Source organism: Tursiops truncatus, chromosome 8 (assembly GCF_011762595.2).
Source record: "Tursiops truncatus isolate mTurTru1 chromosome 8, mTurTru1.mat.Y, whole genome shotgun sequence".
Lineage (NCBI taxonomy): Eukaryota > Metazoa > Chordata > Mammalia > Artiodactyla > Delphinidae > Tursiops > Tursiops truncatus.
This window is the reverse complement of record NC_047041.1, coordinates 69,180,631-69,204,381: the sequence shown is the minus strand read 5'-3', so window position 1 is coordinate 69,204,381 and position 23,751 is coordinate 69,180,631. Positions and strand designations below refer to the sequence as shown.

The 23,751-nt window shown below is 35.2% G+C and overlaps 1 protein-coding gene across 1 annotated transcript in view; it reads left to right on the top strand.

Moving 5' to 3' along the window:
- The window catches only part of SOX6 (SRY-box transcription factor 6), a 622,270-nt gene that overhangs the window by 225,784 nt on the left and 372,735 nt on the right, over positions 1–23,751 (top strand). Inside the window, exon 4 of the mRNA XM_073808646.1 lies at positions 8,369–8,609. Coding sequence (XP_073664747.1) covers positions 8,373–8,609 — 237 coding nt within the window. The 5' untranslated portion in view covers positions 8,369–8,372. The remainder of the gene's footprint in view (positions 1–8,368; positions 8,610–23,751) is intronic.

The window sequence follows — 23,751 nt, the reverse complement described above, 5'->3', positions numbered from 1 at the left end:
TTAGCAATGTTGAGCATATTTTAATGAAAAGGAAGACATTATTGGTGAAAGAAGAAAACCCCTATGTTAGGAGTGTTTTGAAATGGGAAAGATAGTTTTTGCCGTATTGGAAGGTATGATGTAAATCTGAGTGTTTTAAATTTTGAGTTAGATAGATAGAAAATCACTTTAGTAAGAGAGCTTTTAAGAAAGCAGTTTGATTGGAGCAACATCTATATTTATATAGATTACTTATAAATCTTCAGCGTATGGGAAAACCATGTCAAATTTTTAGGTCTTTAATACTAACCCAGCTATGGGTTACTGAAATCACTTTCATAGCGGCCCAGCCTGGCCACCACATTTGGATAGGAATTCCAGATGCTGAGTGTCTCAGTAATAAAAGCTGTGGACATGTAGCCTATGCTTGGTTATTTTTCTAAACTTGGATAGAGATAATAAATCAATTTTGTGAGGTGAATTTTCAACCTCAAAAATCCAGGTCACTTTAGAAGACAATAAGGCATAACTTTTTTCTTTTAAGGAAAAGTTAAGATAAAAGCTTTTGAGCTTGGATAATACCTGTCTTTTTCGACCTGCTGAAAGGTTTCTAAGCTAGAAAGAAGTCTCTGAAAGCGTAGTTTTTATAATGGTGGTGCTGCTGACATACACTTAACATTATCAGGTCAAATGGCAGTGATACAATTTGTAGGCCTTATACTCTGTCTGGAAAGTTGTAGTACTCTTATTGGTATTTGTATTCACTTTTTGTTAATTGGCCTTTCTTGTTGTTTTCCATTTTAATTTACTGTAAGACTAATAAGTCTTGTTAAATAACAAAGATTGCATCACAGCATTCAGCATTGAAATGCACTCCTTTTTGGGGGAAGCCAGATAGATGTGTTTACTCTGTAGAGAGATTTGATTTTTTGTTTTCTTCATGGTAATTATGTTTGCACTTTGCTGATCACTAGTTGTGCATTATTACAATGGAAGGTGGCAATTTGATTGTCTTCATTTGGAGAAACAAGTAATTTTATATTCACTAAGCTGTCGTCAGGTAACACTAACTCACAGTACTAAGAGCTCCTGGCAATGTGGCTTGGCACCTATATTTAACTGCTTTGATGCTTGTGTAACCTCTGCTGAATCAGAAATACTTTGCCTGCTGGAAATGGTTTTCAGGGTTGTACAATGAGGTTTTCATTAAGTAGACAAACTGAAAATGAACTGCAAAGCCACGGCTGTTTCTCTCTTCCCTTTCCCCTTCGTCCCTCCCCCTTCTCCTCTCCTTCCCCAGCCTCTCCTGTTCCCCTCCCCATTCCTCTTCTTCCTGGTCCTCCTCCTCTTATTTGATAAGAACCTGAAATTTATACCTTATTTCATTACATGAAAGAGAGAAATTGCTGGCTCGCTTTATTTAGCTAAAGGAGAACCTCAGAGATTAGCTTCTTTATATAATTTTGCTCACTGGCACGATGTGTGAGCTTTCATTTTTTGAAACTATTCATACAGTATAAATTTTCATTTTTCTCTTTTTTCTGGCAATATTAAAAAGTGGAAATAGAGATGAGAATGGAAAAGTATAGTGACAGCTTCCTACCTACCCTTTCTCTCTGAGAAGTTATTGTCCTGGCTTATAATATTTATTGATAATTGGATACGATATCCATATTGGGCTTCCATATTTGTGGATTGGTTTTAAGCTGACAAAGACATGTTTGATATTCACTTTAAAAATTATGGTTCTCATTTCATGTGAAGAGGAGATTCAAAGTGAATCTATATCAATAAATTCATTCTGCTATTATTTTAGACAGCTTTCTTTCACTCAAGCCGCATAGAAGTCTTTCATTTGAGTTATAAAGTCATTGTGCTTGATTAAAATCCTCTTAGTTAGTGTGTATTTATAGTAGCCATTGTTTGGTTTTGCTCTTATTGTTGGGTGACTGGTTTTATTTAAATATTCTGGGCCTGGCTTTCCAAAGCAAAGATCTCAACAAGTTACTGGTAGATAAGCTTTGGGAAAAATTCAGTATTGTTGCTATCAAGCAAAAAGTACAGATAGAGGTGACATGAAGGCAAGTTGTTTTGATCCCAGGAAGAAACTGGATACTCAGAGACACATGTAATAATTATAGGTTTTCCATAGGCAGTCAGTCAGGCAGGCCAGTCATTAGGCTGGTTGCCTGCCTCCTCCAGCAGATACTAACCAATTAGACAGAGATGGTTACGTGATGTAACATTATCAGGAGAAACAATTCATGAGTCAAAGCATTCCAAGACATATGAGCTCTAGTCCAAAGAACAGTCTTAAGCTATATAAAGTGACAGCAATATTGTCAGCTAAATATAAACTCTAGAAACACAAACTTTTGATGACTTGAGAAGAATCTGTTCCAGGTAGTCCCTGTTTTGTAAGAACCTCAGAAGGCCTTTGAATATAGTTTTGGAACTTTGGTGTGAAAAATTAGAAGCCTTAAATAAGTCAAAATCCATTAATTTAAGCCCTTTCTTAGACATACTTCAAGGGCTCCAGTGTATTTCATTTCCCTCATCACTACTGATTTGACAACTAACTCAAATCAATGAGTTTTCTTCTAACAGATATTGTCTGTATACGTTACCATATATACTCTGAAAGAGCCACTACAGACTTTAAAAGATAGGTTTATAACTCTCCAAGGTAACTCTGAAAGCTTATAAGCTTCTTTTTCATGGAATTTTCTTGTTTGCTTATTAAAGAGATAGAAGAGAGAGAAAAACCTGGCAGAAGCCTAGGGAAGATTGGAGGTGGAGTGAGGGACAGGCGGTAGCGCTGGATAAAACAGTACAAGAATCAATAACAACCCTCAGGCTTTACCTGAATGAAGCAGGAAAAGTTTTAAAAGGGTTATCTTCATTTTAATGTCTGAAATAAGGGTCCCTCCCCCTGCCTGTCCACCCTCCCCCCAATACTTAAACGTGGGAATTAGAGGTACAGGAAGAGGGTTTTAAAATCATTCTTTACCCTAGGCTGGGTGGCCTGGCGTCCTTTGTAGGGGTTCCTGGATATTGTGCATTTTGGCAGCTGAACATATATGTTACTCATGCTCCTTAAAATGAGAGGCACTGTGTTACATTTTTGGAAAATTATTTGTTTATTTCTCAGTATCAGATCAATTGCAGCATTAAATTAACAGTGAACTACCTGACTGAAATAAGTCTACCTTGGTAGCCTGGGGCTGAGTTGCAAAAAGAAATGTGAATGTTGGCCTGAAATTTTAATTTTTTCTTTAAGTAAACCAACTATTAAAATGTTGCTTTATGTTAAAAACAGGGCTTCTTTTGAGTAAATGTAGCACACGTAAAAAGTGAATGCCATTTGATAATAATCTCAGAAGTAATGAAAACATTTGAAAAAACAGGTTAAAAATATTGTTGTAATAAATTCAGTGGCTCCTTTGGATAATCATGTCAGTCCCAAATGATAGTTTTGAGGTGAATTCCTTCCAAGCAATGGTAAAGAAAAAAAAAAATTAATTTCAAGTGACTATGCCTTATGAGAAAGTTGTTTTAAAAAATCCTGACTTTTAGACATAAAAATAACTGTTTTTTCTTTTTTAAATAACACCATCAAATAAGAAAGATTTAAAAAAAAATAAGAAAGATTTAAAGTTCTAGAAAATAAGGTTTTTCTGAGATAGAGGACTTAATGTGTAGATATCCAGTCCTCATCATTTTATCAAGTCTTGGACCAGCTAATCTTGATTTCTTGTTAAAGAACATAAAGGAAATTTACCGTCTGCGTAGGTTGGTAATGGTCTAAACATTCAGCTTTTATACTGGGGTTTTGGAGTAAAATAATTATAATCTTCCTAGAGGTACTACTACTGGCTTCCTAGAAAACTTTATCACTTACTGGAGACTTTATCTCCTACAATCTCATTTTCAAAAGTCCTAAGCCCTGAAGTTCTTCCCAACGGCTGGCATCCTGGGAATTCACTTGATCTGCTGGGCAGAGACATTTCAAACTCGGGAACACATGATGGGAATTTAGTTTTATGTGTCCAAAGATATGTTATTCTCTTTGGAGGTTTTACTTGATAATAGCTATGCCCCAGAAAACCATCTTGTTTAACCAATGTGATAAGTTGACAATGTAGTTTTTCTCTCTGATTATAATGTACTCTGTGTAGTCAATACACTGGTACCATGTGAGTGTAATTTCCTCTTTTATTTTATCTCCAATGCACTGTATTATAAATAAACAGTTAAAAAAAACACCAAACAAATCTGTTGCATCTCCTTTTAAGATTGTACCACTGTAGACACTTGTTCTGGTAAAGTAGAATTGGGCGCATTTGATTGCATTTAAATTTTTCATGCTTCAGCAGTTTGGCTGGGAGCACAGTAAAGAAAAATCCCATGAGCGAGGATAGTTTAGAATAATAGAACTTGATTTTGTGTATTATAGCGGCAACATTTGCGCTGCTTTAGTTAGGGTTGTGTCAGCACTTCCATTATAAACCCCTGTTTTCAAGGGGTATAACTAGGGAGATTTTTTTTTTAATACAAATTAAAAAAACAATTCATTTGAATGATTTTTAAGTTATAATAGTGCAAAAATAAAACAAAGTTAAGTCACATAGAAATTGACCGTTTTCACAAGGATTTTAATTCTTTTGCTTATTAGTTGTATATGGCAGCAGCTAAAGTAAGATACTGTTCTAATACACTGGGAGTGAAAGTTTTTGTAATGAAAAATTACTAACATGAGGATTAAAAATAAAAGTAAGCATCCCATGTGATATTTTAAATCATTAAAGCAAGTGCATATTTGATTTATGAGTTTTTGTAGGAGAGTAGCCATGGTGCAATGACTACCATGCTAGGTAAAGGTATTACCAAAAGTCAAGTATCTTTGCAACTTCTAGAATACAGTTTAGTTGGTCTAGTAAAAGGGAAAGCTAAAGTAAAGAAGTAGTGAAATGAATGAGGATGTAATCAGTAAATTGAAGGATTCTATAACAAATAATTTTGCAAAAAATAATCAGTAAATTGAACCTAATAATCAGTAAATCCAAGACACTTAAAACTGCATTGAAAAGAATTTGTGCACATTTTCCTTTTAAAAATGCAACAGGGCTTCCCTGGTGGCACAGTGGTTGAGAGTCTGCCTGCTGATGCAGGGAACACGGGTTCGTGCCCCGGTCCGGGAAGATCCCACATGCCGCGGAGCGGCTAGGCCCGTGAGGCATGGCCGCCGAGCCTGCGCGTCTGGAGCCTGTGCTCCGCAACGGGAGAGGCCACAACAGTGAGAGGCCTGCGTACCGCAAAAAAAAAAAGAAAAAAAAAAATGCAAGAAAATCACCATCCGAAACAAAAAACTACAACAAAACCATCAATAAAAAACAAACCTGAAAGAAGCCCAACAATTTTATCAAAAGGAAATGTCTACAGGGGGGCAATACCTAGCTAAAAGAAAAAGAGTCACCTTTTTTTCTGCTAACGACATATTGAGAACTAAAGGAAACACAAGAAATTAAATTAAATATGATATGGAAAAGTATTCTTGGAACAAAAAAACGTTAATTCCTTTGCTAAAGGGAGGGATTTTGAAGTTGAGTATGCCTTCCTTGGTTTTTAAGTATTATTGTCTTACCTTTCCCCTCTTCTTGTCCCTTAATGATGATGTGAACTGAGGATGAACAGTCAGATTTAATATTGCTTTTTTTTGGCAGCCTATCTTTTATTTGAAACCTTGGTACACATTTGTATTTGTAGGTGCAAAATAAAAGACAAAATGTGTGATGTTATAAATTGGTAGCTTTCCTGAATGGTCACTGGAGGAATCACCAGAAGACTGTTGATGAAGTAGAGGTGAAGCCTTTCCTCACTAATTGTATTCAGTGTGTAATTTCTAAACTTCCCTCTGAATTTTGATTTTCAATTAACACTCCCCATTTGAAAATAATTTTCTATTTAATGTAATTGCAGGAAGTAATTTATTGGCTGATTAAGACAGAGGGCCCAGCCTTCCTTAAGAAAACACTCTAACAAACCAGCCTTTAAACTCAACCCATAGCTTTGGACAGCTTTAGTCTATTTTTACAGCTGCATGGTTGTGTTTAATTAGGATTGTGCACTATTGTTCATTGGTGCAGTTTATAGTTGAAATTATTCTTAAGAGACTTTTCATTTTGGGTTTTGTGTTGTGATTAATTTATACTAAACCAACAATCACAGATATTGCTATTGGAAGGAGCCAAGTCACTTTATAATAAGAGGACGTTTGTTGGGGAACTAAAGTCACTCTGAGTTTTGGATTATGACTTTCAATTGTATTTAGCTGTTTTAAAAAGCAGCAGTAAATTCATTCTTTTGTCTTTAATGTGAATGATTACATTATTGGTACTGTTATTATCTGAACTATGAAAACACTCTTCTTGTTAATGGCAAGCTCTTGATAAATTTGCAAAAGAGTTATAATTTGCCTGGTTTTACTATAGTATTTATGAGGCTAATGAAGTAAGTTCTAGATGATTCCTGTATTACAAGAAACATCATTTGGTATCATTTTCTGTAAGTTTATATGCATTTCTCCATTTGTCATTATTGATAGAAATTAGTCAAGGATATACTTATCTAATTCTTTGATAAAGTACTCATTAGAACATTTTTCTTTCTCCTCAAAGAAAACATAGACATACTTCTGTACTTTTTTTCTCCATATTATTTTCTAGTATCAAATCTAGTAGATTAAATTTTTATTATTTGTAGAATGATTATTGTAAGTAGGTATCAGCATTTTAATGTGTTTCAAAGTACTTCAAAAGCCCGTAATACTTTTATTTAGAACTGTGCATAATTAGATTAGCTGATCTTACATTAATTTTTTTCACTGTAGGATACTAAATCTGAGCCCCCTCATTAATTGTGAGAAATTTAGCATTAGCTGTTAAATCCTATGTGAAACATGGGCTGCTACATAAAAACTACTGTTTAAATTGGAATTAACTTAATTATTTTTCTTTGCACTTGATATTTCCTTCACTGCAATATTCATGAAAGCATGTGACAGATTTGTAAATTTAACTGTTAATCTCAGATTTCTAGACCCTTTAATCAGTATTTATTTGTCTGTAGAAACAGTACTAGCAAGTTAATGATTTGCTAATTTGAAAAATGCTCATGTGGTTTCCTATGTTAACTGATTTGTGCATTTTAAAAAAATAGTATGAAATCAATTAATGTTAAAGAGCAATTAAGGTGGAGATTTTATTCCTTTCGTTACACAGCAATTTTAGAGCTAACTGTACTATAAATCAAAAACAATGTAAAGTTTTAGAAAATATACCTAATTGCCTCTTCTTTTAAGTTATAAACTTCTGGTGATTTTATTTCTAAACATTTTTCTAAGAAAATCATTTCGATAAAGTGATATTCTAAAAGTTTTGAAATTCTGTCTAACAATCATGATTTTCTGATTGTATATGAAAGCATAGAATGAAGACCTTGTCTTCACTGTGCTGAGTGTAGTTGATGTTTACTTGTGGATACATAGAAGAATGTGCAGTAATTGTTTTTGGAGTTTTAAGATTATGAATAGTAGGCATTTTACTCTTCATAGTAAATGCTTTGAATCTTATATGTACTTTCTAATATAAAATAGAAGCATAGTTATTTCATATACTCAATTAAAATGTCACAAAATTGCCTTAAAACTAATCTAGCATTGTCAGCTACTTAATCAGTATGTCACTTAAAAGTTTACTTGTAGCAATTGACACAGCTTGAAGGTCTTTAGAAAAAGATCAGATTGACACTAATCAGTGTTAGGCCTAGTACTCATAATACAAGGTATAAACTAAGAAGTCAGGACCAAGTTTGTTTAGGATTTTTATCATAGATTGCTTACTCTCCTGATTATATTTTCTTACATAGACTTCCTTTGTTCCTACATAAAGCATAAGAGAAATTTGGATATTTGTAATTTCAACTTATCCTTCAAACTGGCTCATTTGCTGTTCATTCATTCATTTTTTTTCATTGCTAGCCATCAACTGAATTACTCTCAATAATCTAGTTGGGAGAACTGGGAGGAAAAATACACACATACATATACTATACATTATGAAAACTTATTCCATAAAAATTTCATTTGTGGATTGGTAAGAAAGAAAATGTGCAGCAATTACTGGGAAGAAGTTTGCTTGAGTTAAAAGGAAAGAGGGAAAGTGGAACAGATAAGCTAAGAGTTCTTTTTCAGTGGTTTAGAGTAGATCATAAACATTTCTGAAGTTAGAGAACTTTCTTTTTTTCCTGAATTAGTCACATGTAAGGGATGGTTTATTCTTTTGTCATTGACAGCCCTTTTAAAAATCCATGCTGTTTCCTTATTCTGCAGAAGAATGTCTTCCAAGCAAGCCACCTCTCCATTTGCCAGTGCAGCTGATGGAGAGGAAGCAATGACCCAAGATTTGACCTCAAGGGAAAAGGAAGAGGGCAGTGATCAACATGTGGCCTCCCATCTGCCTCTGCACCCCATAATGCACAACAAACCTCACTCTGAGGAGCTACCAACACTTGTCAATACCATTCAACAGGATGCTGACTGGGACAGTGTTCTGTCGTCTCAGCAAAGAATGGTGAGCTTTTAAAATCTGGCCACTGTCACCAAGTATGTCTGTTATTATGGGCTCATTACAAATAAGTGTTTTAGAGAAAGCTCAGAATCCGTATCATTAGAGTTATTTGTGTTCAGGCGCTGAAAATGACCACCTTGTATATTATTAATATATTAATACTAGTTAGTGGGAAAAATTGGAAAATCGTTTGTGGTTTTGTTTTTGTCCATTATTAGGTTGACTTGCCAAAAGATATTTAATTTAATTTCGGGGGAGATTTGGTTATTTTATTCTCTGATTCTCTGTATTTAAGGTGGTGACCTTGATAATACCACAAAATAGGTAGTATGATCCAGTAAAGTGCGGCTGTGTATTAATATTGAAAAATTATAATAAGCAAACATATCTATGTGAATGAGGTCATATAGTGAATACATTTTCAGTGAGGAAATGCAGGTATTTATCATTTTTAACAGTAATTCTTGATTTATAATAAAGCTTTTCTCACTTATGTGCATATATATTAATTTCAAAAGGACATGCAGAGCTCCTGAGTATCATTCAATCAAACTGCAGGAGTTTGCCCTAAAGGTAGAAAAAACAATGTCCAATACATGCAGTGTATTAGCCAGCTTTCCCATGTTAAATTCTACCTGTAACCATCAAAATAGGTACCATAATAAGTGACATTACTTATCTAGTTTAAAGCAAAAATATTAACTTTTTTAACATTTAAAACTGACCAAAATCTTAACATATTTTATTAGATTAGGAATTTTAAACCCTGTTTTACATGTCTTAACTTTTGGCTAAATTAATGAAAAGTATTTTAAGTGGGGAATGGGGAAAAGATTTGTTCCTTAATAAAAACTAAGGTAATATTTAAAAATGCCTTTACTCTAATAGCATTTTAAAATTCTTGCTCTATGCTTAATGTTTCAGAAACAATTCAAAGATTTAATTTTATAATTTATGGAGGCAGACATTTTTCTTTTTCAGATGATTCTGCAGGCACAATTAGTACTCGGAAGCAGTAGCTGAGAAATAGGGGATTGGACTAGACTATACTGTTCTAGACTAACTTTAGGTTGAAAGGGGATCATCATTATGCAGTTAGACCCCCTGGAAGATTTGTTTTCCTTGCATAGGGGGAAGAGAGAAGGTATAATAAAGCAAGGATAAAAGTCTGTTTTCTTAATTGAACATAAGCAGTTCATTTTATAACTCCAATATAGCATGGGTGAAATAGATATTCAGTCACTCTCACTGGCTTTTTGGCAAAATAATAGGGCTATGTTTTATCTTTATTTCAACAAATCATTATGGTGCACCTCCTCTGTGCCCAGCATTCTGCTGGGTACTGGCTGTCTAGTAAATAAAACATGCATGATTATGCCTTCATGGAGCTTATATCTAGGAGAGGGAACAAAAATAAATATACACACACAAAAATATAATTAAAATTTGATATGTGTTAAGAAGAAAAAGAACATAATGCCATGTGAGAACATAATGAAATAAACCTCATTTAGAATGGATGGATAGGAATGCCCTCTTTGACCTAAGGATGATAAGAACTAACCACGCAAAAAATAGAAGAAAGAGTAAAAATAGCAGAGGGAACATCATGTATGAAATATCTGAGGTGAGAAAAATATAGCTGAGTTTCAGAAAATGAAAGATAGTTCTTGTAGCTGAAGTGTAATGAGCGAGGGTGAGACATAGCATCAGATATGGTTGGAGAGATTGGTAGGGGCTAGTTATCCGACGAGACCTTGTAGATAACATTATGGAAGTGAGATTTGATACTAAGTGCAATGGAAAGCCATCGAAGGGTTTAAGAACATTTCAGAAAGATAGTTCTGTGACTGTATATAAATAGATGTGGGGAAGATGGAGTGAAAGGAGGAAGACCTGCTGGGAAGCTATTTCAGAAATCCAGGTAAGAGATGATGGTGGCTTGGATTAGTGTGGAGGCAGATGGGCTAGGGAGAAGGGTTAGGTTCAAGATATATTTTAGCTTTTATGCCAAATATACTCATGGACAAATCAGAATAACTACACTGGAAAATACAGGTTGAGGCAGAAATAATACAGTTCAAATTCTACTTCTTTAGAGCACTCTTTACTTATTTTTCTTAGTATAATTTAGTTTGTATATTGGCAAGTGCAAAATTGCTTTGGTGAGTTATTCTCAAAGTTTCATGATCTAAAATTTTGTCAGAAAATAGGTATTAATAATTTGCTTACCAAATTTACAAGTGGGATTTATGGTAGTCTAAAATAGTTTAAATTTACAAATATGTTATATTAATATAAAGAAATCATACTTGCTGGAAATGTTTTCAAACTTTCATTGTCTTCTGATATCAAACATTACTTTGCACTGGAGCCTTTGTGTATTCTGAATGTCCAGAAGCCAAAATATTTTGCTTTAGCTCCCACTCTATAGTATTTCCCAGCTGTGTACTTATATGGTATAATAAAAGGATTTAACAATTGGGAAATAGCAGCTGCATTTGGAAATTCCCTTTTCATTTGATAGATTCAATAATGTATAACAAGTGTAACATCAGACCTGTAATGACTTATACCGCAAGTATCATATCACTGACCAATTTTTCTTTACAGCAAAGGAAAACACTAGAAGGATTTTAGGTTTCTGGACAGCCTTGCAAACCTATATATATTGAGTGTATGTGTTGCAGTAAGGTGACTGTGACGAGAGTAAAACTTAATAAACACTTTGCCTCATTCTACATTCAAGTAAATATTAAATCCGGAATAATTGTTATGAAGTTAAGTGAAACTTAGTTTTCTTCAGTGGATCCTATTTGTTATGCACTGTAATTGAACCTCATAAAATCAGCGTAGAGAAATAAAATTTAAAAGAAAGTCTAAAAACAACAACAGAGATTTTATCAGTGCTTAACTCAGTTTCCATTGTAATTTGCTTTCTGTGATGGCCCTCACTCATGAACAGTTAGAAACAGGCACTAAAAGTTTCTTATATACTGGGTTCAGGAAGGGTTTTACTTTGAAATATCAACACCACAGAGGAGCTTTTCTGTAAGACAGGGTAAAGACAAAGCAGAGAATTTCTGCTAATCCCTACCTCTGGATTAGAAAAAAAATCTTTAGATGTTAAAATTTGTATTAATTATTTTGATGTTGCACTCCAACAAAATATGAGACTATACAGTTTCAAACGAGTGAAAAAATTCATTGTGGAATAAGCAAAGGAGAATAGAAACTTAGAGAACAGAAATTTTAGAGATCAGCATTCCAAGACCAATTGAAGATAAAAAAATTTTAGACTCTGATTTTAATTACCATTACTTATATTATGGACACCAAAATGTTCTATTTTAAATTTAGTGTGCTATGTTAATTGGTAAGATCCATTTGAAGGCTGAAAAGTTAGTGTAAATAAGAATTCACTGTCCTTGCTTACTATGTACAACCACTACTATTTTCATTATGGTACCAGTGTACCAGCACCTTTTTTGTAGAGGAATTTTGACACTATTTGAAATATGTTTTTGCTCCCATTAGAACTGATTCATTAGACAGGAATAAATTCACATAATTTTTTCATCAAAAAATGTATAGTGTACCATTCTTTTTAATGTAAACAAGCATGAAGAACATTTTGTAGTAATATTTAGTGGCTAGCATATAATATTGTGTGTGATGATTATCTGCTAACGATTACTTGAGTGTGTAGCACCTACTAAGTTCTAAGCACAGGGACTTTCTTGTGAATAAGACAGGAATGATCCCCTCACAGAGTGAGACAATTTTAGACAATGGTAAGTACAATAAAGAAAATTAAATAAGAAAATGTTATTGAGAATGACTACTTTAAACAAACCAGGGAAGGTCTTTTTGAAGAGGTGACATTTGAGTTGAGATTTGAATAATGAAAGGGAGACAACTATACAAAAATTTGGGGGAAGACACACAGCTAGAATATATAGTAAGTGCAGAAACCTCTTGGTTGGTGTGTTTGAGCAATAGGAAACAATGGAGTGTCTGCAGTGGAATGGGTGAGGGAGAGAATGGTACGAGATGAAATCTAGGAGGCAGGCAGATGACAGATACTATGGGGTATCATAGGCTACAGTGAGGTGTTTCGACTTTACTTCAAGTGAAAGAGGAAGCCATTGGAAGATTTTAAGCAAGAGACTACCATGATTTGATTTATGTTTTTAAAAGATCATATTAGCCGCTGTGTACATAATGGATTGCACGAGATAAAACCACAAACAAGGGCACCTATTAGGAAAACTGTTGCAGTAGTGCAGGTGAATTTGATGGTAAGTGGAAGAGTGGACAGTTGGGGAGTTTATTCTTTGAAGAGTTCCCATAGAGTCTGAAGAAGACAAGATTCACACAGAGGGTGAGGAGAATATGTTATGTAATATATATGTGGGCAGAAATTTAGTCAAGAATGAACAGGAAGTGAAGTCAATGAGACCAGGGCACGCGGAAGGGTAAGGCTTGCTCCTGGACCAAGAATGGTCCCGTGTGAGGACAGAAACTTTTTGCCTAATAGGGAGATATTTACAGGTGACTTCCAGGGTAGGTTATGGGAATGTGGGCTAGACACCAACAGTATCTCTTACAAGATCCCCAAAGTGACAGGATTCTAAGTGGGACCTCTTGCATGCATGTGCACCTGTGCACTTACATGCATTCTCATACTGATATATATTTTAAGCCAAAATGGGATTATATGCATTTGGCTTTTAACTACTAGTCTAATTAGGTAGAAATAATCACACTGGACCCTCAGGCCCAGAATATCAGAACTCCTTATTTTAGACACCTACGTAAATTCCCCCAAGTTTTATCTTCTAGAAAAGTTTAAAAAATAATATTCCACTATAAATAAAAGATGCCAATAAAGTCTCTTGTTGTAATTAAAAAAAATAATAGGCATGTTGAGATATTTAGTAAATAACTGTTGGGAACAATACTTTCTTGCTTGCAAACAATTTCTCCTCTCTGCCTTTCTTGCTTTCAGTTCAATGAAGTTGCTAATCAACTTTGAAGTGTTCTATGTAGTTCGCTTTGAGTCATAAAAATTCTGGTGTGGACTTTGTACCATTCCTGGGAATGGAGCTGTTGCCATTACATGATAACATAGTCCAGGAACTTTGGGTGAGGATTTAATCCTTCCCAGCCATGCTTTATGTTGTGACAGACTTTTAGAAGATTTCTAATTTTGTTACCTTTTAAAAGATTTTAAAAACTTGAATTGTTCCCAGTTTTTGGTAAGATTTAGTAATTTAAGGCAGTAGGTAGCACTCAAATAAAATTTATTTATTTTTTATTTTTATTATTTTCCTCACGTTTACTTTAGAAAGTATAGTGAAACCCACTGGTTCACCCGATCCGAACTATGTGCAAGGTTTATGTTCATCTTTTTGTTACCTGATTGGGTCTATGAAGCACTGGGGAAAAAAAAATCCATACACTAGGGAAGTTTAGACTTCTTGAGAAATTTAGTTACTACTACTCTCATTTTAGAATTTTGGATATTCATTCTCTATAAGTAAAATTCAAACCTAGACTTCTGGTAATAAGTGAAAATGTTCATCCTTGCCCCTGAGTCATGAAACAACATTCTCCAGGAAGCCCTGTGGGAGATTTCCCATTTTCTGTAACTTTGAAACTATATTAGCATACAGTATTGTCCATTTTTAAACCCATCTCAGAAACTTAATGACAGAAATTTACTTACAGTTTGGACCAAAAAATAAAACCATGTTTATGGCATGGTGTAGGTAGTGAAATAGACAACTAATGCTGTCTAGTGTTAACACACTGACCACCTTTATATATGCACACCTTGCTTATGTGCACTGTTTCATTCCTGCTCTTAAAAAATGTATATTTAAAAAAAAACTTTCCTAAACCTGGCTTATTTAAACAAAATGATTATTGGCATGCTACTTGGAAATATCTCAATGTTTATGGAAATTTGAATTATTTTATCATTGTTTTTATTGATTTAATACATCTTTCTAAATATACTTTTAGGAAAAGATTTCTTACTTATATAGCTATTATCAAAATCTTTATAGAAAGTAGAAACATTGACATGCTCTGCAGTAGTTGGCTTTTTCCCCCCCTGGGCAAGAAGGAATCAGGTATGCATGCTGATTAACACACTCCAGTCATTAACGTGTGATTATGTGGGCTGCATATTGAGCACCTGCCAAAATATAAAAATCCAGTACTTTGTTACATCTGTGCAAAGACTTTTTGCATTTCTTTTGCATTTTGACAGTTCAAGGAAAATAAGACCCCAGTATCTTTTTTTTTTTTTTCAGTGTAATAAAATTGTGTGTACAGAATGTTTTCAAGGAGATAGGATATGTCATGTTTATTTTTATTTTAATCTTTCGGGCTGCATAAGATCCAGTGACTAGGGTTTGCAGAACTCTGACTGTAATATGAATCTCTTAATGAACTTCATCACCATGATTCACTTACAATTTATAGCATTCCTTCATGTTCATAAGGATTATCTTTTCTGGGATTCAGCCAATATTCCTCTAGTTTGCTTTGTTTTTATGTGATACCTTTATGTCTCATAAATATTTTGTTTTCATTCTTTCACCGATATGCTGTTAGTGTACACCTCATAGTGATGCCAGGGCTGCTATGGTTTGATTTTTCCTATCCAATATCCATTTGCAAATATTCCTTCATGGCAAAAGTGTAGCTTGGGCTCTATAGCATTTCCAGACACTTAGGAAAAGTCACTTTTCGATAATTATTTAAAATAAGATTGGTTACTCAGAAAATCTGGGATGATCTCGTCTAACATAACAGCTTGATTGAGCAGGCCTATTCTACTCAGCTTTTCTTTTCTTGATGGATTTAAATGGCATTTGAATGTAGTAGATTTTTTTTTTCTAAATAAGCTTCTCATTAAAATTGGTCAGTATTAATCATAGGAAGCTGATCTCAGGACACCAATAATTTTCTAATTAAAGCAGAACTTCACAAGCAAATTTCAATCTATAGGTAGTTCTAATTAATGTACACTTTCTTGTACAGAATTCCTTCTTCCTCAGTGATGATTTGGATACATCACTGTAATGAAATATCATAACTGGAATAATGAAATCTGCACATTTCTGTAATGTTTCTAAGCATTATGGTATAGAAAATAATGTATATAAATATTATATAGCATGCAGTCATTTACATGACTAACATCTTAAGGTCCTTCTAGATTAGCATGAATAAGATGATGATACACATGATAGCGTGTTGCTTTGGGAGCAGAAAGCTGGGGTTGTGTTTGTACTCCTCCAGATCTACCTTCTTATTTTAATTTGAAGAGGGTTACTTTCCATAAAGTCAACTTAACATGACAAATCCTGCTGCCACCATTTATTTGGAGATGAGATTGTAAGGGCTCTCTTTGTTTATTGAGTCAAACCACCTGCACTAAGCAAGAAAGACCCTACTTTGTTCCTTCCATGAACATATCTAACCTTTCTTGAACACGTCTAGTGAATGTGCCTAAATTACCTTGATATGCAAATTATCCCACTGTTTAACTGTCCTCTGTAATAAGAAGTTTTCCTTGCTTTCCAAGGGAAATGTAACCTTTTTAAAGAAGAACAACTTCAAGCTATTATTCCTTTTGTTAATATAGCTTTCAATGTGATGACATATTTATTTTTTATACCCTTAACCTAAGTATTATTTTGGTATTACTACAGTCCCGTGACCTCTAGGCATTATTTTTCTAGGTGATGCAAGTTGAGTTCAATAGTATGTCTCTGTGTAAACCACATCCTCAAATCCAAAGTATGAATTACAAACCTTTGCTAATAAAATTGTACATTCAGGTAAAAATTAGAAATGAATACTTAGGCATGTTATCTCTCTTCTTTATATTTAATTAACACCCTAGAAAATGGGAAACGCTATTTAATAAAATGATTTGAAATTATTTTGTAAACTTCTGCTCTGATTATAATTTAACTTTAATTTTTTTTTGCTGCCAGTGTACTGAGAATACCTAGAATACAATAGTCTCAAGTTCATCAAACTTTTGGGAAGAAATGTGCCCTCAGTCAAGCATAGATAGATTACTGTGGTATAATAGAAGAGATTCATTTACATTGAAACACAAAGAATTAGAAAATTTTTTGGAAATTAGTGTTATTTAGGAATTTTTTGGTTAGTTCTAGTGGTTAATTAGTAGTTTTTTTACATTACTGTGGGCTAGCCAGGATTAAACTAAAGTAATCCATGAACACATTGAGAAAACCTTTGCTCTTGAATTCAGAGTTAATATTTGGCCTTCAGTTGTATTAATTTTTTTTTTTTTTTTTGCGGTACGCGAGCCTCTCACTGTTGTGGCCTCTCCTGTTGCGGAGCACAGGCTCCGGATGCGCAGGCTCAGCGCCATAGCTCATGGGCCCAGCCGCTCCGCGGCATGTGGGATCCTCCCGGACCAGGTCACGAACACGTGTCCCCTGCATTGGCAGGCAGACTCTCTACCACTGTGCCACCAGGGAAGCCCAGTTGTATTAATTTTTTTGTACATGGTATGCTTCTACCAAAATGCCTTTATTGTTTTTGATATATTCTGATATATTTTGAGATATATTCTGATATATATGTTCTGATATATATTGTATGTGAAGTTGATTAAAGTTCATTTATTTTGCTTTCTGTAGTTGACAGTAAAATTAGAGTTTAGCTCTCCTTTCAGCTACTGTTCTCTTGGATCCATGAGGAATGCCACAGTAGGGCAAGAAATGAATCTGAATTTTTGGATTTTTCAAAATCAAGAGAGAAAAATAAAAATTCACACCCCTCCCTTACCCAGAGAGAAAGGATGGGCTCTGTGATTGTAACTGAGCCATCGATTCAAGGTTGTGTGTTGTCTTCAGGTAGAGCAATCACAACCTCCAGACACTGGGAATATTTGATGCCAGATTAGAGTTCTACTTGCTGCTTTGTGGTAAATTGGTGACAGTTTTGTGCCAAGTTTTCCTTTTTCTGTAAATGTAAATACAGGTATATGGATGTTGATAGATAGATAGTTTTATAAGCACATAGCCTCCAAAGAATCATTTTTAATCTCTGTACTTGTTTTATCTGTAAAAACTTAGTGAGCTAGAGATGTTATTTAAAAATTTCTAGACTACAAAGAGTTTCCTGTTATGCCATTATATATATTTACTTGACATTAGAAGGAAATTAAAGGCTTTTGTGGTGAAATTCTCAAAATTGGGAATTTTACTTGGGCAAGATCCTAGTGAAGACAGGAGATTGTTGAGTTCACAGGGTGGTCGGGAGGGCTCAGTATGTATGACATATAGAACAACCTGCTCTCTAGTTGCTCTTCCATAGGCAAACTAGACCATGAAAGGACTTCACTGTTAATAGAGTATAATCTCTCCTAAGGAACAAATGGATTTGACTGACCTTGACTGGGCTCTGGTACTTTTTAATGTTAAGATTTGTGAGGAATCAAGAGGACACTCTGGCTATTTCTTTTTTAGTGTGACCCCAGCCTCATCATTTTTATTCTATTATTTTTTTAAAAATTTATTTATTTTTAAATTTTTTTCCTGTTCTAAGCATTTTATATGTACTGAGTCATTTAATTTTTATAATAACCTTATAAGGTAAGTGCTAGGATTATCCCCATTTCACTGATGAGGAAACCAAGTCACCAAGATTTAGTGACTTGCTCAAGGTCCCAAAGGTCAAGCTCACTCCAGTGGCTGAGTTAGGATTTTTTTTTTAACATCTTTATTGAGGTATAATTGCTTTACAATGGTGTGTTAGTTTCTGCTGTATAACAAAGTGAATCAGCTATACATATACATATATACCCATATCTCCTTCCTCTTGCTTCTCCCTCCCACCCTCCCTATCCCACCCCTCTAGGTGGTCAAAAAGCACTGAGCTGATCTCCCTGTGCTATGCAGCTGCTTCCCATTAGCTATCTATTTTACATTTGGTAGTGTATATATGTCCATGCCACTCTCTCACTTCGTCCCAGCTTACCCTTCCCCCTCCCCGTATCCTCAAGTCCATTCTCTATGTCTGTGTCTTTATTCCTGTCCTGCCTCTAGGTTCTTCAGAACAATTTTTTCTTTTTTTAGATTCCATATATATGTGTTAGCATACAGTATTTGTTTTTCTCTTTTTGACTTACTTCACTCTGTATGACAGACTCTAGGTCCATCCACCTCACTACAAATAACTCAATTTCATTTCTTTTTATGGCTGAGTAATATTCCATTGTATATATATGTGCCACATCTTCCTTAACCATTCATCTGCCGATGGACACTTAGGTTGCTTCCAGGTCCTGGCTATTGTAAATAGTGATGCAATGAACATTGTGGTACATGAGTCCCTTTGAATTATGGTTTTCCCAGGGTATATGCCCAGTAGTGGGTTTGCTGGGTTGTATGGTAGTTCTATTTTTAGTTTTTTAAGGAACCTCCATACTGTTCTCCATAGTGGCTGTATCAATTTACATTCCCACGAACAGTGCAAGAGGGTTCCCTTTTCTCCACACCCTCTCCAGCATTTATTCTTTGCAGATTTTTTGGTGATGGCCATTCTGACTGGTGTGAGGTAGTTTTGATTTGCATTTCTCTAATGATTAATGATGTTGAGCATTCTTTCATGTGTTTGTTAGCAATCTGTATATCTTTTTTGGAGAAATGTCTATTTAGGTCTTCTGCCCATTTTCTGATTGGGTTGTTTGTCTTTTTTGATATTGAGCTGCATGAACTGCTTGTATATTTTGGAGATTAATCCTTTGTTAGTTGCTTCGTTTGCAAATATTTTCTGCCATTCTGAGGGTTGTCTTTTCATCTTGCTTATGGTTTCCTTTGCTGTGCAAAAGCTTTTAAATTTCATTAGGTCCCATTTGTTTATTTTCGTTTTTATTTCCATTTCTCTAGGAGGCGGCTCAAAAAGTATCTTGCTGTGATTTATGTCAAAGAGTGTTCTTCCTATGTTTTCCTCTAAGAGTTTTATAGTGTCTGGGCTTACATTTAGGTCTTTAATCCATTTTGCCCAGCCTCATCATTTTTAAATAGACAACAAGACATAGGTAGTTATCATATTGATAGTTGTTTCTGGGGGCTTAATTACTACCCTTTTTTCCTAGTGGATCCCAACTACCTTACTTTTTCCTTAAAAGCTTTATATCTTATTTTCTGTTTTTACTGAAGCTACTCTTATACCTTTGAATGATTTTAGAATCCCCCTTTCTTATCCCCCAGTTTCTGTCATGAACTGGGGGCAGGTTTCCCAGAAGCTGGATTAAACAGCATTTCAAAAGATTATTTTTGCCATACTCCAAGCACTCCTCTTCCCTACCAACTCTGAGCTAGTGTCAAACAACAGGTTTCTGATACCTTGACTCTCCTATTTTCAAGGCTATTCCTATTTTTGTTATAAGGTAGGGAGGTTTTTACTTTGCCTCCTTTGCTTTAGTTACTCAATTCTTTTTTTAAAAAAATATTTATTTATTTATTTTGTCTGCGTCGGTTGTTAGTTGCAGCACATGGGATATTTTCTTGTGGTGCATGGGCTCTTTGTTGCGGTATGCGGGCTTCTCTCTATTTGCCGCACGCGGGCTCCAGAGTGCACAGGCTCAGAGTAGTTGTGGCACGTGGGCTCTGTGGTTTCGGCATGCGGGCTTAGTTGCCCTGCGGCATGTGGGATCTTAGTTCCCCGAACAGGGATTGAACCCGCGTCCCCTGCGATGGAAGGCAGATTCTTAACCACTGGGCCACCAGGGAAGTCCCTAGTTACTTAATTCTGATGTCTGAGGTTTGTCCACCATCTCAAAGTGCTTTAATTATTCCTCATTTGGATGACACTTATGCAACATGGGTTCCTGGTGATCTGACTGATACCTGGATCCTGTGATGTGCATATAACTTAAGCGTCCATCATAGCCTTCAGTTCATTTAAAGCATACTAGGTGCTTTGCTGATTACATATTAAAAATACACAGTTATGGGCTTCCCTGGTGGCGCAGTGGTTGAGAGTCCGCCTGCCGATGCAGGGGACATGGGTTCATGCCCCGGTCCGGGAGGATCCCACATGCCGCGTAGTGGCTGGGCCCGTGAGCCATGGCTGCTGAGCCTGCGTGTCCGGAGCCTGTGCTCCGCAACAGGAGAGGCCACAACAGTGAGAGGCCCACGTACCGCAAAAACAAACAAACAAACAAGAAATACACAGTTATTTTTATATTATTTGAGAGCTCTGGTAGTTCTTAAATGGGGAAGAAAAGGAAACAACTGCAAAACAGGAGAGCATTAGGATAATAGACTTGATGCTAGAGTAAGTAGTCACCTCTTAAGCAAAACTCTACAAAATCATTTGAGACTCTGCATAGAAACTTGCTCTGTAAGAATTTGTTCAATTACGCTTCTCAACTTCTGCATAATCACACCCCTCTTTCCCCAGTGCCTCAATTTGTCAAAGAAAACACCCTTTTGATTCAGTGGAAATATTTTCCCTGGGGTTATTTAGAGGAAACTTAATTTAGAGGAAAGGATGTTACCTCGTAGAAGGCCTGTGTTCATCTCTGCCACTAATCTCCTGACTTAAGTTTCTTCATCTCAAAAATGAAAGATTCAAAGCATGCAGCAGCAGTCACAGCCGGGCCCCTCTGCTGGGCCAGGGGCCAGCTCTGCCCACCAGTGTACTGCAGCTGCAGCTGTGGCTCTGCCATAATAGGAGGGCAGAGGCAGCCCACATAGGGGACACCCCTTGAATCCCTGGCTCTGATGGCCAGGTGAGATTGCACTTCTGAGCCCCACAGGACATCTCCTACATAAGGTGACTTCTTAAGACTGGGAAAGGTAGCTGATTTACCTGATACATAGGAACAAACATAGGGAATTAGGCAAAATGAGGAGACTGAGGAATATGCTTTAATTGAAAGAATAAGACAAAAACTCAGAAAAAGAACTAAACAAAATGGAGATAAGCAATCTAGCTGATAAAAAATTCAAAGTGATGGTCATAAAAATGCTTACCAAACTTGGGAGAAGAATGGATGAACACAGTGAGGACTTAGAGATAGGAAATATGAGTATCACACAGAAATTATAAGTGAACTGAAAAATACACTAGAGGGACTCAACAGCAGACTGGATGATGTAGAAGAACAATCAGTAGAAGCTGGAAGACAAAGCAATGGAACTCACTCAGACAGAGCAGAAAAATGAAAAGGGAATTTAAAAAAATGAATATACCTTCAGGGACCTTTGGGACAACATCAAGCAGAATAACTTTTGCTTTATAGGGATCTCAGATGGAGAAGAGAGAAAGGGCCAGAAAAATTATTTGAAGAAATAGTGGCTGAGAACTTCACTAGTCTGGGAAGCTATGAGAGGAAACAGGCATCCAGGTATGAACTCAAAGAGACATAAATCAAGACACATTATAATTAAAATGGTTACAGTTAAAAATAAAGAGAACCCAAAAACAGCAAGGGATAACAACTTGCTATGTACAAGGGAAACCCCATAAGGCTATCAGCAGATTCTTCAGCAAAAACTTTACAGGCTAAAGGGGAGTGGAATGACATATTCAAAGTGCTGAAAGGAAAAACTTCCAATCTAGAATTCTCTACTCAGCAAGGTTATCATTCAGAATTAAAGGAGATATTGAGTTTCCCAGATAAGCAAAAGCTTAAGGAGTTCATCACCACTAAACTGGCACCATAAGAAATGTTAAAGGGACTTCTTTAATCTGAAAAAAAATGACACTAATTAATAATAAGAAAACATACAATGCAAGTGGTCAAAATGTACAAACCTACAGTTATAAGATAAATAAGTACTAGGGATGTAATGTACAACATGATTAATACAATTAACACTTGCTTTATTATGTATGAAGGTTGTTAAGAAAGTAAATCCTATGAATTCTCATCACAAGGAAAAATTGTTTTCTTTTTATTTTGTATCTATATGAGATGATGGATGTTCACTAAACTTACTGTGGTAATCATTTCATGATGCATGTAAGTCAAATCATTATGCTGTGCACAAACTTATACAGTGCTGTATGTCAATTATATTGCAATAAAACTGGAAGAAAAAAGAAAACATAGAAATAAAAATCTCACTGGAAAAAGTAAATATTTTATATAAATAAAAGTAATAAATAAAAGTAAATATATAATAAAAGTAAATATAGGGCTTCCCTGGTGGCGCAGTGGCTGAGAGTCCGCCTGCCGATGCAGTGGACATGGGTTCGTGCCCCGGTCCGGGAAGATCCCACATGCCGTGGAGCGGCTGGGCCCGTGAGCCATGGCCACTGAGCCTGTGCGTCTGGAGCCTGTGCTCCGCAACGGGAGAGGCCACAACAGTGAGAGGCCCACGTACAGCAAAAAAAAAAAAAAAAGTAAATATATAATATATATAAATAAATAATCAATATATATAATTGATCAATCATTTATAAAGCAAACATGAAGGTTAAAAGACAAAAGTGGTAAATTAAGTAAAATTGCAATATTTAGTCAAGGGATGCATAAAATAAAAAGATATAAAATGTGTCATCAAATGTATAAAATGTGGGTGAGGGAGAGTAAAAAGATAAAGCTTTGGAATGTGTTCAAATTTAAGTTGTTACCAATTTAAAACTGTTACCAATTTAAGACTGCTATATACATAGGATTTTATGTGTGAACTTCACAGTAACCACAAGTAACTCCACAAAAGATAATGAGAAAGGAATCTGAACATAACACTAAAGAAAATCACCAAACACAAGGGAAGAAAGAAAGAGAAGAAGAAAGAAACAGAGAGGAACTACAAAAACACTCAGAAAACAATTAACAAAATGGCAATAAATACATATCTATCAATAATTACTTTAATTGTAAATGTAAATTCACCAATCAAAACACATAGAGTAGTTGAGTGGATAAAAAAACAAAACTCGACTACATGCTGCCTACAAGAGAATAACTTCAGATGTAAGGATACACAGACTGAAAGTAAAGGGATAGAAAAAGATATTTCATGCAAATGGAAATGAAAAGAAAGCTGGAGTAGCAATACTCATATCAGACAAAATAGACTTTAGAACAAATATGCTAATAAAAGACAAAGAAGGTCATTATATA